Source organism: Mixophyes fleayi, chromosome 1, assembly GCF_038048845.1.
Source record: "Mixophyes fleayi isolate aMixFle1 chromosome 1, aMixFle1.hap1, whole genome shotgun sequence".
NCBI classification, from domain to species: domain Eukaryota; kingdom Metazoa; phylum Chordata; class Amphibia; order Anura; family Limnodynastidae; genus Mixophyes; species Mixophyes fleayi.
Window position 1 is genome coordinate 132,439,542 of NC_134402.1, and position 16,697 is coordinate 132,456,238.

The window sequence follows — 16,697 nt, forward strand, 5'->3', positions numbered from 1 at the left end:
TGTTCGTACACAGAGGGATACTGTGTAAGCAAGAATGTATACTTAAATGTTTAAACTCTAAACATTTAATATATTAGTTTCACAACTTTGGCAATGTCACAGCAAAATCCTGTTACTAATGTTTTAAGGGCTCATTCACACTGAGAAAATGGGTAAAACAAATGAGAACCAAAACTGGGTACACATCCATTCAATTATTGTGCAGATCACACGATTCATGACTGTCTGTTCAGATACTGCAAATGTGTACGCTCCCACGATCATGTTTTATCGTAAAAAAAACAAAACACATTGCATCTGTTTGTTTTCGTTTTTGTTAAACTTTCTAAATATCACAATCAACGGTAGAATGATGTTGGGCAAATGTGGAAGACCAGCAGCGTAGACGGATATCTGTAGGGTGTACAGAGCTACGATCTTTTCAGCATATGGTTATGAGATGAAGATCACAGATCTAAAGGTAAATAGCGTAGGTGTGTACACATTAACCAGCTTGCTCATCGGGACTTTCAAACGTTGGTGAAATTGTTACAGAAATTGCACCCAAAGTAAGATTGCATAGGCGCGTACTCAGCGTGACACATGCTCTATACTAATTTCAGTAATGTATTTCTTAAAGTTATGATGTGCTTTCCATGACCTGTCTTCTACCAATACAATCTATAGTAGTGTTAATGCATGAAACGCGTATGTTGTGTGCTGAAATGTTAAAAGCAAAGTTAAAATTTTAGAACAAAATGGTGGGAACAAGGCCATAATGAACCATTCATCCCACCTTTAATGCAGTATATAGGCACTCTTGAATGAAAACAGCATTAACAGCGGATAGGTATGAACAAGCTCTAAAGGTTTTCTAAACCTAAAGCGAACTAGCAGCACTGCCAAAATACATATGATGTATTTCCCTAGATCCAGAAAGCCTAATCCCAGGCAAGCGAAATATTGAAATTTGAAACTTTCCACTATAAAAGAAAAATAAGCAAATAAGATCTATTATTGTGTGGCAGGACTCACAGCCATCTCTGGACTTCTCAATCTGCTCCCGCAGAAAGCGATCCTTGTGAAGGTTAACGTCGCCAAACCAGAAGTCCACCTGCTTGGCAATGTCAGCGAGTAGCTGCTTCACCCTAGATCGCTTCTTCTTCTCACGATCCTTTCTCGTTTCTGTGCTTTCATCTTCCTTCAGCTTGCTCCTCGGTGTATCCATCTCAGCCATTGGGTCAGCTATATAAACATGAAAATAATCATGATCATTATATGATGAGGTATATATTAGTCACTGGCCTATAGCTATCTAGGTATTCATGTTATATGTTTTTGCTTTTTTTATTTTGTTACCTTAAAGTAACTATGCAAATTCACAGAAAGCCATAACTCCAGTTGGAAAACTTTTAGAAGAGATTTCAAAGCAGGAACATAATAACATTTTTTATTTTTTTTTACAACAATGATTTTATTAAAGTTTTTTTTCTCTTTTAGTTACATAGTACATAAAAAAAACCCAGAAAAACATACATTGTAAAGTACACGGGGAAAGGGGGGGGCAATACACATCAATACGAGGCAAAAACATGAGACCGTACCACTCTGAGCATTTTACAGATTTTACAAGTCATTCAAGAGACAAGATAGATAGTAGCCCCTTGATTTTACTGAGGGGAATTACCTGGGGTTCCCCCAGAGACGGGCAGGGCTGAGGATTTGGCTACATATCGATTCCATTCAAACCAAATGATATGGTGACAGGAGGCAGAGGAAGAGTAAGGAACACCCAGGGTTTCCATGTCACAACTTAACTGAACATTAGAAATTATCTTGCCTATGGAAGCCAACGTGACTGATTTCCAGGCTTGGGCAATCACCGCCCGGGTGGCTATAAAAATGTGGCCTATGACATACCGATCCCCGAATAACACTTGTGAGGGAAAGAGATGTAAGAGAGCGACTTCTGGTGCGTTAGGGATCGGGGTTCGAATAACTTTAGAAATTAAGGCGTACACCTCTGCCCAAAGATCTCTAACCACTGGACAAGTCCAGACATAATAACATATTAATATGCATAAAAGTCTCTATTTGAAGAAAAAGCGAGCCAAATAGTTTATCAATACACGACTTTACGTGTATATAATATTCTAGTAATTGTTTTTATTGCAATAAATATATTGTTTTACTTTCGAACTGCATTTGCCTGAGTGACTATAGGAACCTTAGAAGGTACTGGATAGGCTTCCCTGACATAATAAGGCATCCCTGGGGGGCCAGCCAGCGTGAAGTGGGTAGAACTGGCCCAGAAAAACCTGGTAACTTCACAGATGCTCCAATGTGTCCAGTGCTACATCACTGCTCACCAAAATGACATGCTGCCTCAGCCTACTCCTTGTGCACATGAAATGACACAAGATTTCACTTGCACAGCTGCCTGTATTCACTTACTAAAATCCTTCCCCATAATGTGCAGAGTACACTCTATTGTAAAGCTCATGAAAACTGAAGAAAAGTCCAGCAATAGCTCTAGTGCTGGCTTTCAATATATAAAGAATATTAAGTTATTAAAATACTAGCAATAAAATAAAATTGCTAATTTTCATTTGTGCAAAATAATGCTTTGTACAACAGGAACCACACAATCATGTCTGACCTATTTGGGGTGGGGGCTGGGGGCAAATTGGGCCAAACAAAAATGTACAGAACTCTGAATGTGACTTTGTGCCACATGCACATGAGCTTTCAAGCATGAGAGTGATGGAAGCTTATTTGTCTTGTGTAAGGTAACAGAAGGGATATAGTCAATCAATTAACAGCCGAGTAAAAGAGTGATGCTAATGGGGGGCAAATCAGAATGCTCTACTTTTAGTATCTTGTCACAAATGGGGTATGCAACCAACAACCCTACCGAGCTCTACTTCTAAAAAGATGCATCAGCCGCAGTAGAATGCAGAAACTTCTATACTGGAGAATTGGAAAAGCGTTGCCTGGTCTTACTAACCCTGGTTCCTGCTGTGTCCCATTGGAAGACCAGTATAGGAGTCCATGAATTTACTTTTGGCAGTGTTACGGTGTTGTTCTGTTGTACATAGTGGGTGTACAATGTTTAAATGCAACGGGATACCTGAACATTGTTGCTGATCACCTGCATCCTTTAATGCTAGCAATGTACCCATCTGCAAATGGCCTTTTTCAGCAATATAATACTCAAAAACATGAGGCTACAACATAGCTGTAATGCAATGACCTTCTAAGTCACCACATCTCAATCGAACATCTGTGATATGGGATGGAACAAGCTATTTCAAGTTGAGATCCAATGCCACACCTCCAGTTCCTCACACAGGACTTACAGCAAAAAAAAAAAAGGTTTTATGAAAAGTGGAACAAGAATCACAAATGTTCCAACAAAAGAAAGAAAAAAGACAAAAACTTAGTTGAAACAACCATGCAATCATCCAAGCAAAACCAACGAGTGAGTTTTTATATGGGCTCAAATGAGTACTGCAATGAGTACGAAGATCTTTACAACTGGGGTTCATGGATATTGCTGCAATTTACTGTAGACTAAACATTTCCTTTATTTGTATGAAAAAAAGGAAATGTTTTTACTCCACTTATTTTTCAACAAGTGCCATGTAAAGTACAGGGATAACAGGGTTGCTAATCTAAATGTGGCAATTTGAAAAAGTGGGACAGACTATAGGATAAGCATACAAGATTAAAAGTTGAGGTGGATTTCACAAAAAAAATAAAACACAAATGTGTAATTATTTTCGGTCTGTCATCCCAAAACCTTTGCAACGCGCTACCTAGATCTTCACATCTTTGAATCCCCTGATCTCTGCTTTACTTTCTCTGCACCATGGACATTTGTTCCCTAGGCTGTGAAGCCCATTATCCCATGACCTCTGCTTTTTCCTTGGACCACAATTCCCTTGATTCTGTATCCTGTGACCTATGCCCTAGGAAACCTGTCCCCTGATCCTTGTATCTCCACGATCTCCTACTAGATGTGTCCCCTGATCTATGCATTACCTTATCTGCACCTCTCTCTCTACAAGATAATACAATTTTGAGAATAAACAGAGAACAAGACTGACATGTCACTTGTCTGACCTGTCAATGCATGGACTAAACAAGACCTCTGAAGATGTCCTATGGAAGCTGGCACCAAGACGTTAGCAGCAAATCCTTAAAGTCCTGTAAGTTACGAGGTGGGGCCTCCATGGCTCAGACTTGTTTTTCCAGCACATCCTACAAATGCTCGATCTGACTGTGATCTGGGGAATTTGGAGACCAAGGGGTATCTTTACTAAATGGCGGGTTTGAAAAAGTGGAGATGTTGCCTATAGCAACCAATCAGATTCTAGTTATTTTGTAGAATATACCAATCTGAATTTTCACTTTTTCAAACCCGCAGTTTAGTCAATTTATCCCCACGTCAATATCTTGAACTCTTTGTCATGTTCCTCAAACCATTCCTGAACAATTTATGCAGTGTGGCAGGGCACATTATCCTGCTGACAGAGGCCACTGCCATCAGGGAATACCGTTGCCATGAAGTGGTGTACTTGATCTGCTACAATGTTTAGGAGGGTGGTATGTGTCAAAGTAACATCCACACGAATGCCAGGACCCAAGGTTTCCTAGCAGAATACTGCCTAGAGCATTACACTGCCTTCGCCAGCTTGCCTTCCTCCCTTAGTGCATACTGGTGCAATCTCTTCCCCAGGTAAACGACGCACCGGTCCGTCCAAATGATGTAAAGAAAAATATTATTCATCAGTCCAGGCCAACTTCTTTCATTGCTCCATTCTCGTCACTCATGTGCCCATTGTAGTCACTTTTGGAGATGGACAGGAGTCAGCATGGATACCAGTCTGCAGCTACACAGCAAGCTGCAATGAACTATGTGTTACGACACCTTTCAATCATAGCCAGCATTAACTTTATAAGCAAATTGTGCTACAATAGCGCTTTTATGGGACTGGACAAGATGGGCTAACCTTCGCTTCCCATCCACATTAATGTGCCTTGGGCACCCATGACCTTGGACTACTTTTAGTAGGTAGTAACCACTGCAACCCAGGAACAACCCTAAAGACCTGTCATCTTAGAGATGCTATGACCCAGTCCTCTAGCCATCACAATGATCCTTGTCAAAGTCGCATAGATCCTTACACTTGCCCAATTTTTCCCTCCAACACATCAACTTCAAAAACTGACTGTTCACTTGCTGCCTAATATACCCCACAACTTGACAAGGGCCATTGTAATCATAATCAAAGTTATTCAATTTGCTTGTCAGTAGTTTTAATGTTGTGGCTGAAATATATATATATATATATATATATATATATATATATATATATATATATATATATACACACACACACACACGTCAGACACAAAGAAGTGCAATTACAAGCACTGCATCACAACATTGGTTAAATGTATGTAAAAATGCAAATATGTACAGCCTTATTTAGTACAATGAGTTGAGTTTAAATTTAACATTTACAGATGTTAAAAATGGATGTAAAACAATTTTTTCATGTACTATAAGGTGACGTATTTGTCTACGGATATAAATGAGTAATACAGCTGTATACTGCATGACAACATATATGCAGAATTTAAGATGCTAAACTAAACTTCATGATTACCCCGGCGCTTTAACATAAATCAACCAAATAAACACTATTATGACCCCGACTTGCTATAAGTTACGCAGCTGATGCAGCAAGTACTAGTATTACAGCTACAGTGTGAATGGATGAAAGTAGAGGGTGTGCGTTGCCTGCTGCAACTAACTGATGTGAAGATCATTGAATAACGCGCTACAGTCTGCACAACCATCCCAGCATGATCCCTGCTGCTGACAATAGAACACAATATTATTATTGTTATTGTTATCACTGCCGCACACATACCCAGCTCCGCTTACCTGCGACTCTCACATGTCACTCATTGCTCAGCGAGCAGTCCATTAGCGTAGGGCGGAGCTGGACGTCACTACAAGCGCGACACACAGCTACACAGGACCCAACGCGCTTTCTGAGAGCTGATGGCGTTTGCGCCTGCATTACCATGACAACACTGCTCTGCCAATTACTTACACTAACCACAGTCTGCATGTAGAGCAATTTTAGTGTTCGATGTCACCACAAACAGAAAGCAAAATACACCATTCCTAAACTAAGAAGGTTTATGAATACAAACGAGCATTTTAGTATCTCCCTGGACGGCGCTGGGTTATGACGTCATCACGCGCGAAATCTTAGAAAAAGCTGCTGGCTGTAAGTATAAACATGATAGGTTTCTATGGCACTTACTCTTATGTTACACATCATAGCAAGGACAATAGTTACAGTTTAACTATAAAAATGCAGAGCGTGTGACATGGGTAATTTCGTAATTTGTAATTCCAGTTGTTTTAAAATATATACTTAATTGCATATAATAAGTGCTTACATCCTTCCCCACACAGCTCTTGGTGTTTCTTCTTATTATTAAACTGTTAAGTAATGTTGCTCATAATTATTATAAGAGGAGACTCGTCATGATCATGTTTGTGTACATGACTTTTTCTGCAAGCATCAATTATTTACTTATTATCCAATGTCTGGATATGCATTCCAATATTTAATTTTATATCATCAGTATATAGTGCCAGCACATACCGTAGTGCTTTACAATTGAATACAAACACGGTAATAAAACAATACAGACAGACAGAGAGGTAAGAGGGCCCTGCTTGCAAGCTTAAAATCTATATATGCCTTCATTTAATATAACAGAAAAGTACTTTGAGAATTGTGTAATGGGAAAGAAGAATATTTAGTTGTCTATTCCAGAATGAGAACTGAGTATCCTTCATACATCACAAGAGACGTTCTGTGCAAAGTTAAATAAACATTAGTGGGGGGACTTCCCGTCAGAGCCTGCATGCACCCAGTATTATGACAAGTCACACCTTTTTTGATTTTTTGTTTGCAAAAATCATTGATGTTTTAGTAATGTAACATTTTTTGAGGATTAGACGGGACTTTACACACAATTGAATTCCCAGCCCCCATAGAATGAGAACATTTACTGATAATTATTTACAGTCTGTGTATTAAGATAAATGTTACTGTGCAGTTGTTTAATATTTAAAGCAAAACAGGTCATTGGTAGAGCAAAAGCTTTCAAGAACAAATCTTTGGACTATCCATGGGATTTGGGTATTGATGCCAACTGTGTTATTGATTTTTTTGTTTATTTGCCAGTTGTAACAGAATTCGCAACTCACCCAACTATTGTAATAAACTTTTTTTACACTCTTATTTGAATGTATTTGATTCTATCCTTTTAAAGCTGCACTTCCCCTTACTTAAGTGAGGGAATTATTATTGTTCATTTCATTTCCTTGAGATTCTCTCCGGCAGCCATAACAAATGTGTTAACTACCTAGTCAGCTGAGTAGAAACAGATAAAACAAAACCAGTCCCAGAAGGTATATATTGTAACTTCTCATTCCCCTGGTGTCTGAGAAACTTCCCAAGCTGTTCCTGAAAACTGTAAACAGACATTATGGGTGTTAATATTGGGCTGCCTTGGAGTATCTCATGGAAGTTAAGTTAACAGTAATAGTTCCCTAATTTCCGTTTCAATTCTATGGCAGCCATAACGAATGGGACACACTACAAAAGAAAAGATGAACAGCGCAGGGAAAAGTCTAAAATTATTAGTTAATTAAATAAATCAATATTTTAATATATATTAAAACTATGCCTGGTAATGGTCGAACCAAGTATAACAAGAGAACCAATATAGTCAAAAAGTTAACAATTTATTTATAAATAAACAAAATTCATACACTAATACTAAAATCAGAACTACAGCATATTCAAAACTATAAATGGACCATCAATATGACGGTTGGTGGCATAAAAATATTGATATTATTGCACAGAAAGCAGAATAGACATACTGGGCTTGAGTCATTAAGGAACGTATCTCTGTTTTTTGTGCGTATCGTACGCAATTCCCTTCTGCGCATGTCCAGAATACGGACACTGGGTTGTCAATGAAAGCAAGTCCGCTGCGTATGCTAATGCAAATGACTGTTACGAAGGTCTACGATTTCAGGGAGTGAACGGAGCGGGGAAGGAGCGTGCGCCCATACTCGATGCACAATGTGGGCATGCTAAACTGAAGCGAATGCAGCCATGACGGAATGAAGCTCTGCGAGTGTGAAAGTTTCTTGTTTTTCTGCCGTATCTCTTGCACCTGCTAAGGGGCTAATCTATGTCCTGAGTCAGTATCATATGCATGCTATAACATGTGTCTGCAATCAGGAGCAACTGTAAAAATGTATCTTATGTACAGTAGACATAAGGACAGCCTAGCCCTAATGTTTTTCAACAGAAAAAAAAATTATATAAAAAAAATATTTTTCTACAATTTCCATTTCTAATCATAAATGACTATAATATTGACAGGTAACATTAACTGATTAATAATTTTTTTTTCTGTGCTTTTTTTTGAGATTTCATATTCCACATACGTATTGTATGCATGCTGCAGTGTCTGGTCTAGTACAGCAGAGTGAACCTATACAGATAGTCAACACCACACATATCTTGAGATCCGTTCCTTGCTGACTCCAAGAGTATGCAGAGCCGATTTATATACCGTTGAGAACAACTGCATAATGCGATCAGTATGCTTCCTTAATGACTCAGGCCCATAATGTCTATAAAGTTTCCACTCAGGGACTAAATACCAGAAGACATGAAGTCCACCCGAAATAGTAAAGATTGTCCATCCCGTATATTAAGGTGGGGAAAAGTGGTGACCAATTAGATCAAATGACAAAAATTCTCGGTTCTTTAGAAGTCCTCTTTAGGTGATATTGATCCCCAACAATGTAGATTACAGCAGAGACTTACTCAGTTCCAGTAAAGAAATTCATCACAGTCGTTATAGATTAAACACATGCCTGTTCAGATGCAGTTCTAGTCTCAATTAATAATCCATATATTAAGAGAAAGTTCCTGAGAAGAAACTCACAGGCTTGAGAACACTTTCAATCTCCACAATTGTGTAATAATTATGCCAATTGTGGATCTGTCTCAGTCAGTAATGAATACACCTGTGCTAAAGTAAGGAGATATGGAAAACATGCACTGTTAGGGGCCCATGTCCCTGTGTCGCCCCCACACCAAGTGCTGTCTGCTGTCACTGAAGAGCAGCTGGCAGCTTTTTACCTGTGAAGATGCTGGCTGCTACAACTGCATATATTTCATATGCTGGGTGTGTGGCACAAGGCTGTGATATCACAGTGCAGCATCACATTCCTAGTCTGAGGAAAAGGAGATATCGCCCCTACCTCCCCCCTGTTAAGGTAAGAAGTAGTGGGGGAGAGTGGGTGCCAGTTCCAGTGGGAGAGGGCACCGCCTAGGATGCCTACAGAACTTACACTGGACCTTGGTCAGGGCTGGACAAAATATTGTAGAGCTCAGGAGCCAGTTAGTCACATGATCTTTTAGGGAGCCTGTGAATACATGCATCCATTGAAATCAATAGAATTGACTCCCAACAGTTTGATGTCAGTAGTATTTTTTTAGGTGCATTGGCTACTTGGATTTGTCCAGTCTTGGATATTCTGGCTAGTTTTTAAGGGATCCGCTATATTTTTATATAATTTAAATTCACTGGGTTTTTTTTATTGTAGGTAGTGCACAAGCTTGAATAAATGGTTACTGTGTGAAGCCATGGCTGGTCAGGTATTTACAGTAAGTATGAATATTTATTTGGCCTGTCTATCAAAGGAAAATTAATTTCTGGCGTTATAATTGTTAATCGTTTTTAAGGTTTTGTACACTCATCAGAAGACTAAGAAATCTAAAGTCTGGCAAGATGGTATCTTGAAGCTATTAACAGAAGGAAATCAGGTGAGTTGTTTTGTTCATTGTTAAATTGCTTTCTTTATATGCTCAGTGGCCACTTTATTAGGTACACCTGCTCATTAATGCAAATATCTAATCAGCCAATCATGTGGAAGCAACTCATAAAAGCATTCAGACATGGCCAAGAGGTTCAGTTGTTGTTCAGACCAAACCCCAGAATGGAGAACAAATATGATCTAAGTGATTTTTACCATGGAATGATTGTTGGTCCCAGACGCGGTGGTTTGAGTATCTCTGAAACTGATGCTCTCCTGGGACTTTCACATACAACAGTCTACAGAGTTTACAAGGAATGGTGCGCAAAACAATAAACCTCTAGTGAGCGACAGTTCTGTGGAGGAAAATGCCTAGTTAGTGAGAGGTCAGAGGAGAATAAACAGACTTGTTCAAGGTAACAGAAAGATGAAAGGAGAGGAAATTGAGTCGACAGTGGGCACAGGCTCACCAAAACTGGGCAATAGAATATTGGAAAAACATTGCCTGGTTTACAGAATCTCAATTTCTGCTGTGACGTGCAGATGGTAGGGTCAGAATTTGGTGTAAAGGACATGGATCCATCTTGCGTTTTGTCAAAGGTGCAGACTGGTGGTGGTGGTGTAATGGTGTGGTGAATGTCTGCTTGGCACACATTAGACCCCTTAACACCAATTGAGATTTAAATGACACAGCCTGAGTATTGTTGCTGACCATGTGCATCCCTTTATGGCAGTGCACCGCAACCTTTTCTCACCCTTGACACACCTAAGCTCTTTCAGAATTCTGCGGCACACCAAAAGCAAAAATATAATTAAAAAAAAAAAAGCAGGAATTACAAAGTGCATACACAGAAATTACATTTAATTGTTATTTTTTTATGTAATAAATTTACATTGCAGCTAATAACATTTTTTTTTCTTATAACTAATATTAACTATGTTAGCATATAACTATAATTAATATTAGCTTTTAGCTACAACTAATATTTGATAGAGCAACTAGAAGTTCTTGGTCAAGGCCCTTCTACGTTTTCTGCAGATAGTATAAATACAGTAATATTTGTGCAGTATAAAGTAAAAGACATGGTTCCCAAAAACAATAATATTCTATGTTGATTATTTTAACAGTTCCTAAATGATGATGATGAACTTCGCGGGTTATTTCAGGCTGAGCCCAGTTTACCTGAACTCTGATAAGTACACCAGTTTCATTGCACAATATGAAACGTTCTATAGAAAGCGTGTGCAGACGTCCCTGTTCCGAAGAGCTAGCACTTTAAGCCCGGGGACAGAGAGAGCCGCTGCTTGCCGACGTTTTTGTGCTGTCGGTTTACAGTTAATTTGGTTGAAAAAGGAAGAGTCTGCTGGAGGGAAGAGATGGTAGAAATCAGTGGTTAAAAGAGAGAAAGTTATATGAACATAAACTCACCAAAACTGGATAACCACAGCAAGTAACAGGAATGGGGCAGTGCTAGCTCCATGCCCAGGGAAGGGATAAGTAGGGAGGAGGGCAGGACTTCTGGGTACAATGGGAGTGGAAGTAAGGAAAGGAACATATGTGTCAGAGAGGTGGGGCAGAAATTTAGGAGTGTCTTAGACTCTCAGGCAGTACCTAAAGCAAGGGCGAGAGAGACCTGAGCTCGACACACGTGTAACCCGCTCAATAACCCGCGACCTAATAAAAATGCAATTTCAAAAAAGGAAATGGGCCCAATTCTGCTTGTTATAAGCGCAATTGGCAGCAACAGCAGCGGAGAGATAAGGAACACGCTTGTGGAAACGTCACACATACGTAAGTGTCACCCCCATAACATAATAATAATAATAATAATGAACTCTTTATTTCACTAAAATATTTTTCAAAGAAAACATATGGAACAAATGGTGAAATTATTTCCTTAAGTCAAGTTCCAGTTAACCATAGTATGACACATGTACCGCCATAAATCTGCTTTTTCTCCTGTTGGAGGCATTGCGCTGCAACACTTGGCAACATTTTGTGGTACACTGGTTGAGGAGCACTGCTTTATGGTCACAGTCTACACATCTTCTAATGGCTACTTCCAGCAGGATAATATGCTGTGTCACAAATCACATGTCGTCTCAAGCTGTTTTCCACAAACATGACAATGAACTCATTGTTCTCTAATGGCCTCTACAGTCATCAGATCTCCGTTAAATAGAGCACTTTTAAGATGTGGGGGATATCCGCAGCATGAATGCGCAGCAAACAAATCTGCAGCAACTATGTTATGTTATCCTGTCAACATGGACCAGAATCTCTAAGCAATGTTTCCAGCACCTTGTTGAATCAATACCAAGATTAATTCAGACAAAGAGGGGTCCTAGCCAGTACTAGTACTAATAAATTGGCCACTTAGTGTATATTGTTGTGCTGATATGAAATTGGAATGTTCTTAGTAAAGTAACAATGTTGTTGAAATGGTGCTATACTTGCATATTTTAGTCACTTTGTATATATAAAATTAAAACTCTCTTTTTGTTAAATTTAGTTAAACAGATATGATATAATTTTCAACATTAATAAAATAAACATCTGCATTTGGGTCTGACAATGGTTTTGTTTTGAATATTCCTGCTATCGAAGTGGCTGAGCAAAGTTACACACCAACCAGTCCTCTTGCTATGAGCCTCACAATGTAGGAGTGACAGGTGTCGGCACACTTTTCTTATCCATAGCGTAAGATAACCTCTAGGTAAAGTCTCGCACTAACACAATACTACATTGTTAAACACTGCATCAATACAAGGCTTAAGACAGCCCCTACACACCCAACCTGCATTTCATAAATTGCATCATAAAATTCTGGAGTTTGCTGAACAATAGTGGGGATCACATAAATTGTCATCACATTTGCAACACTGTCTTTCCCAGCATTACCCCATGTTTTCCTCTCAACATCTCCCAATACAAGTTCACCTCTGCTCTTCTCAACTCATTCACCTCTTGGCAAATAGCCTTCTGGTACCTCAGAAGAGTAAGTTCTGGCCTAATGCAGAAACAGCAGTAAATTATGTCTCCTCATGAGGCAACATTAAATCCTGTTCTATTTTGTAAATAAGTGTAATGTGTATGTGTTCATCAGGGATATCAAGTAAAGTTTCTCTCCTTTTACCTGCATAAAATTAAGATTGATTAACAGCCTGAACTGTTGGCAGAAATGTGGCCACAGGGGTACACTTTTCCACATCTGGATGACCTGTCCACATTTCATTTCCTTTAGGGATAAAGTGCACTACCTTCTTACTTCCGTGTCAGAATGATCAAGACCTTTTTGCTCTCCCACCCCCCACACATTGTTAGCAGTGAAACTAAAAATTGGAAACATTTAGAACCTCCTTCAATCCCAACTCTTAAAAAAATGTCTGGTATATTGTGAACAAGGAAAATACTGTATACTACCTACCTATATGATAAACAATTTAAATTTAACGCCATATGGGAAAGACGAAACTGCCTGTTTTCTTCAGGGTGCTGCTGATGAAATGTGAGGTTCTTTATGCCCCCTTCCCATTTTCTTTCTTTATAGCCTGTGTTTGGGGTGGTTTTCTATAAAAGAGTGGGGATAAAAATTTTCCCTTCACTTGATTTTTATGTTCGTCGTATTGCACGACATTATCACTATTTTTTTGTCCGCAACTAACTGGTTTTCTTATGCTAATGAGTAAAAAGTGACTGTTATTTACATTATCAAATAACTTTTATAGAATTTAATGTAAATTTTAGACTTTTTTTTATAAATATATATGTGGCAGGCGATGTCCCAGCATCTCTTCTCTGCAGCAGCGATGGCCGTCTGTCATTTTCGACCAGGGCGTCCTGTTGCTAGGCAACAGGGACGCAGCTTCCTTGATATTCCGGGTGCCATCTGGTGCATGCGCAGCAACTTGTCCCGTTTCTAGGCACCTGTCGGAGGTCAGTGTCGTCACTGACCACTCCCACACCTCCCTCTTATCGGTGTTCAGCTGCATGTATTTAAAAATTTAGGGTGCCAGAGTATCAGGTCTTACCTGCCTTCAGCGTTCCTTGTGTATCCTCCTAGTTTTGACCCGGCTAGTTTTTACCCTCTCTCTGGGTTGTGATTTGGTGCATCTGCCAGCCTGGTTTGACCTCAGCTATTCTGACCTCCCTCTCTGTATCTCCCTTGGTACTGCTTTTCCTGTTTGACTGTTCTCACCTCTGCTACACTGAAGACTATCCTGGAGAGACGCGACTTGCGTTTCTTTTGCAGCCAAGTCCAAATCTCTGTGTGGGAGTTCCTGGTAAAAACCAGGGGTGCGTTAGACTCCGCTACTCCTTGTTTAGTGGTTCCAATACCAGTTAGTAGCTCCATTCTATACGCTATCTTCACAATATGTGATGGAATATTTTCAGATTACTGAACTTTTATAGAATATTCTATAATATATTTGTCATCCAGTACCAGTTACTTAAAAGCTTCCATTAACATACATTACAATAATTCATGTATGTGTACCATAATTGCACAATAATTAATACATACAACATTTTATTTCTACAATTATGCTTCACAATGAGCAGTGGCTGGCTGAATATTACTTATGTTTGTGTTTGCAGGCAGTAGTAGTTATGACTGATTATATTATTTCAAAAATGAATTAAATATCCTTGTGTTGTAGATGAAGGTGCTGTCTATTTAAAACCATACAAGCATTTCACATTGCTCCGCCCAAAGATTTTATACTTGTATCAGTCTATAGTTCTCCAAATATTAATCAGTATATTTTATGCAATATCATTAAACTTTATTTGGAGAGGTCAACGCCTGAGACTTGCTAGAGCACACCTGTTTAGATCCAAAATAAAAGGAGCTTAGCTGGCCCTCAATTAGAAATTTCTAAAATCCGTGGGTAGTGATTGAAAAACATAACTCATCTTTTTCCACTAAAAGATCTTATCTGGGTCAATAGGACACACTGGCCACTGAACAACCTTACCCTAAAGAGTGTACTTGACTGCCTAGAGGCGTGGGATAAAATGTTCAAATATACCCAGGGTTGCATTCTCCCCTCTTCTCAACTCTATCACTGTCCAAACTAATTCCAACCTTAGATTTGACCTACTAGTATAATTGGGGCTTTATCACTGTACAGGATCTCTACGAAATCAAAGTTCTCATGTAATGTATTCAATTGCTTACTATCATATCCTTACACAGGACTTCTAGGAATATTTACAAATCCGTCACTGGATCCAAACACATAGTTCCCCGTTTCTCTTACTTTGAAACCCCCTTCTCTTTTTATAAGTTTACTCCTATCATCATCAAAACATAAAGGTGAAATGTCGTCTTAGTACAAAGTTTTACTCTCGCCTCTAGAAGAAAACAGGCTACTTGTTCAAACTAAATGGTAGGCAGATCTACAAATTTCTCTGACAGAAGATGAATGGGGCAAAATGTGTACTAAGTGTCTCAATCATTAGGGAAAGTAAATCAAAACATTTGTAACTTTGCACCTTGGCAAAACCATGTTGCATTGGAGGGGAATTTAAATTTAAAATGAGATTGCAGATTTATAGTTGGAGTAGGACATGTCCTAGATCAACTTTAAATATTGTAAAAAATAATTCTATCAAGTATTTGTGTGCTACATGAAAAAGAGCCAGTATTTAACTTATGTGCAAAATAATAAACTAATTTGCATCCCTTGCAGTGTAACATGGTTTTGTCCAGCAAAATACTTACTCCCTTTCTTGACTTACTTTTGGTAAAGAATCATGCCCAAAATGTCTTAAGTTCCGAAATGTTAGTGAAACTCCTACACAGACTATACTTCACACCAGATAAGCTCCGCAAGTTCTGGCTTTCTTCCTAAATTTTGTTGGTGGGAATGAGGCAAAGCTGGGTCCTAAAAAATTTGGGCCAGAAGTTTTTAACATAATAAACCAGGTCACTAATACAAGGTTGCAACCTCTCCCTGAAGTTGCCCTATTCCACCTTTACACCCCGTAGCAGCTCCAGACATATAATAGATGGCAACACGGTGTCTAAGTGGTTAGCACTTCTCCCTCACAGCGCTGGTGTCATGAGTTCGATTCCTACCAAGGGCCTTATGTTTGTGGAGTTTGTATGTCTTCCACGTGCTTGCTTGGGTTTCCCCTGGGTGCTCTGGTGTCTCCCACACTGCAAAAACATACATGGGAGTTTAATTGGCTGCTGACAAAAATTTACCTTAGTCTGTGTGTGTGTGTGTGTATGTTAGGGAATTTAGACCAATATTGTCATGCATGGATGTGTATGACAGATATTCTCTGTACAGGAATGTGGAATTGGTGGCGCTAAATAAATAAATGATGATGATATGTAACAGGACATACCCCCATTGCAATAGCCCAGAATTGGAAACTTCCATGTCCTCCACCTCCCTGTCATCATCATCATCATCATTTATTTATATAGCTCCACTAGTTCCACAGCACTGTACAGAGGACTCTCTCACATCAGTCCCTGTCCCATTGGAGCTTACGTCCTAAATATCCTAACACACACACACACACACACACACACACACACACACACACACACACACACACACACACACACACAAAAGGGTCAATTTAATAGCAGCCAATCAACCTACTAATATATATAAAATTATATCTAGAATCCAGAGTTATGGCATGGAATCAATATGGGTTAAAATACTCGACATCTGCATCTTTCCCTCTGACCAAGTGGAATCAATGTCTATTACTCTGAATACCTAGCCTCACCATGTTCCTTCACATGTTTAT

At 39.1% G+C, this 16,697-nt stretch overlaps 2 protein-coding genes across 9 annotated transcripts in view; one reads left to right on the forward strand and one right to left on the reverse strand.

The window, feature by feature from the left end:
- Positions 1-6,038, reverse strand: part of LARP7 (La ribonucleoprotein 7, transcriptional regulator) — a 28,538-nt gene extending 22,500 nt beyond the window's left edge. Inside the window, exons 1-2 of one of the 2 annotated variants that reach the window (XM_075200471.1) lie at positions 5,936-6,038; positions 1,015-1,224 (exon numbers count right to left, since the gene is read on the reverse strand). In XM_075200471.1, coding sequence (XP_075056572.1) covers positions 1,015-1,216 — 202 coding nt within the window. In that variant the 5' untranslated portion in view covers positions 1,217-1,224; positions 5,936-6,038. Of the gene's footprint in view, positions 1-1,014; positions 1,225-4,104; positions 4,126-5,935 lie in introns of those variants that run through there. The other variant, XM_075200478.1, reaches the window with a different exon arrangement.
- ZGRF1 (zinc finger GRF-type containing 1) overlaps positions 6,024-16,697 on the forward strand; it is a 106,175-nt gene continuing 95,501 nt past the window's right edge. For all 7 annotated transcript variants that reach the window (XM_075200441.1, XM_075200448.1, XM_075200427.1 and 4 more), the window contains exons 1-3: positions 6,024-6,287; positions 9,710-9,770; positions 9,849-9,929. In XM_075200441.1, coding sequence (XP_075056542.1) covers positions 9,750-9,770; positions 9,849-9,929 — 102 coding nt within the window. In that variant the 5' untranslated portion in view covers positions 6,024-6,287; positions 9,710-9,749. The remainder of the gene's footprint in view (positions 6,288-9,709; positions 9,771-9,848; positions 9,930-16,697) is intronic.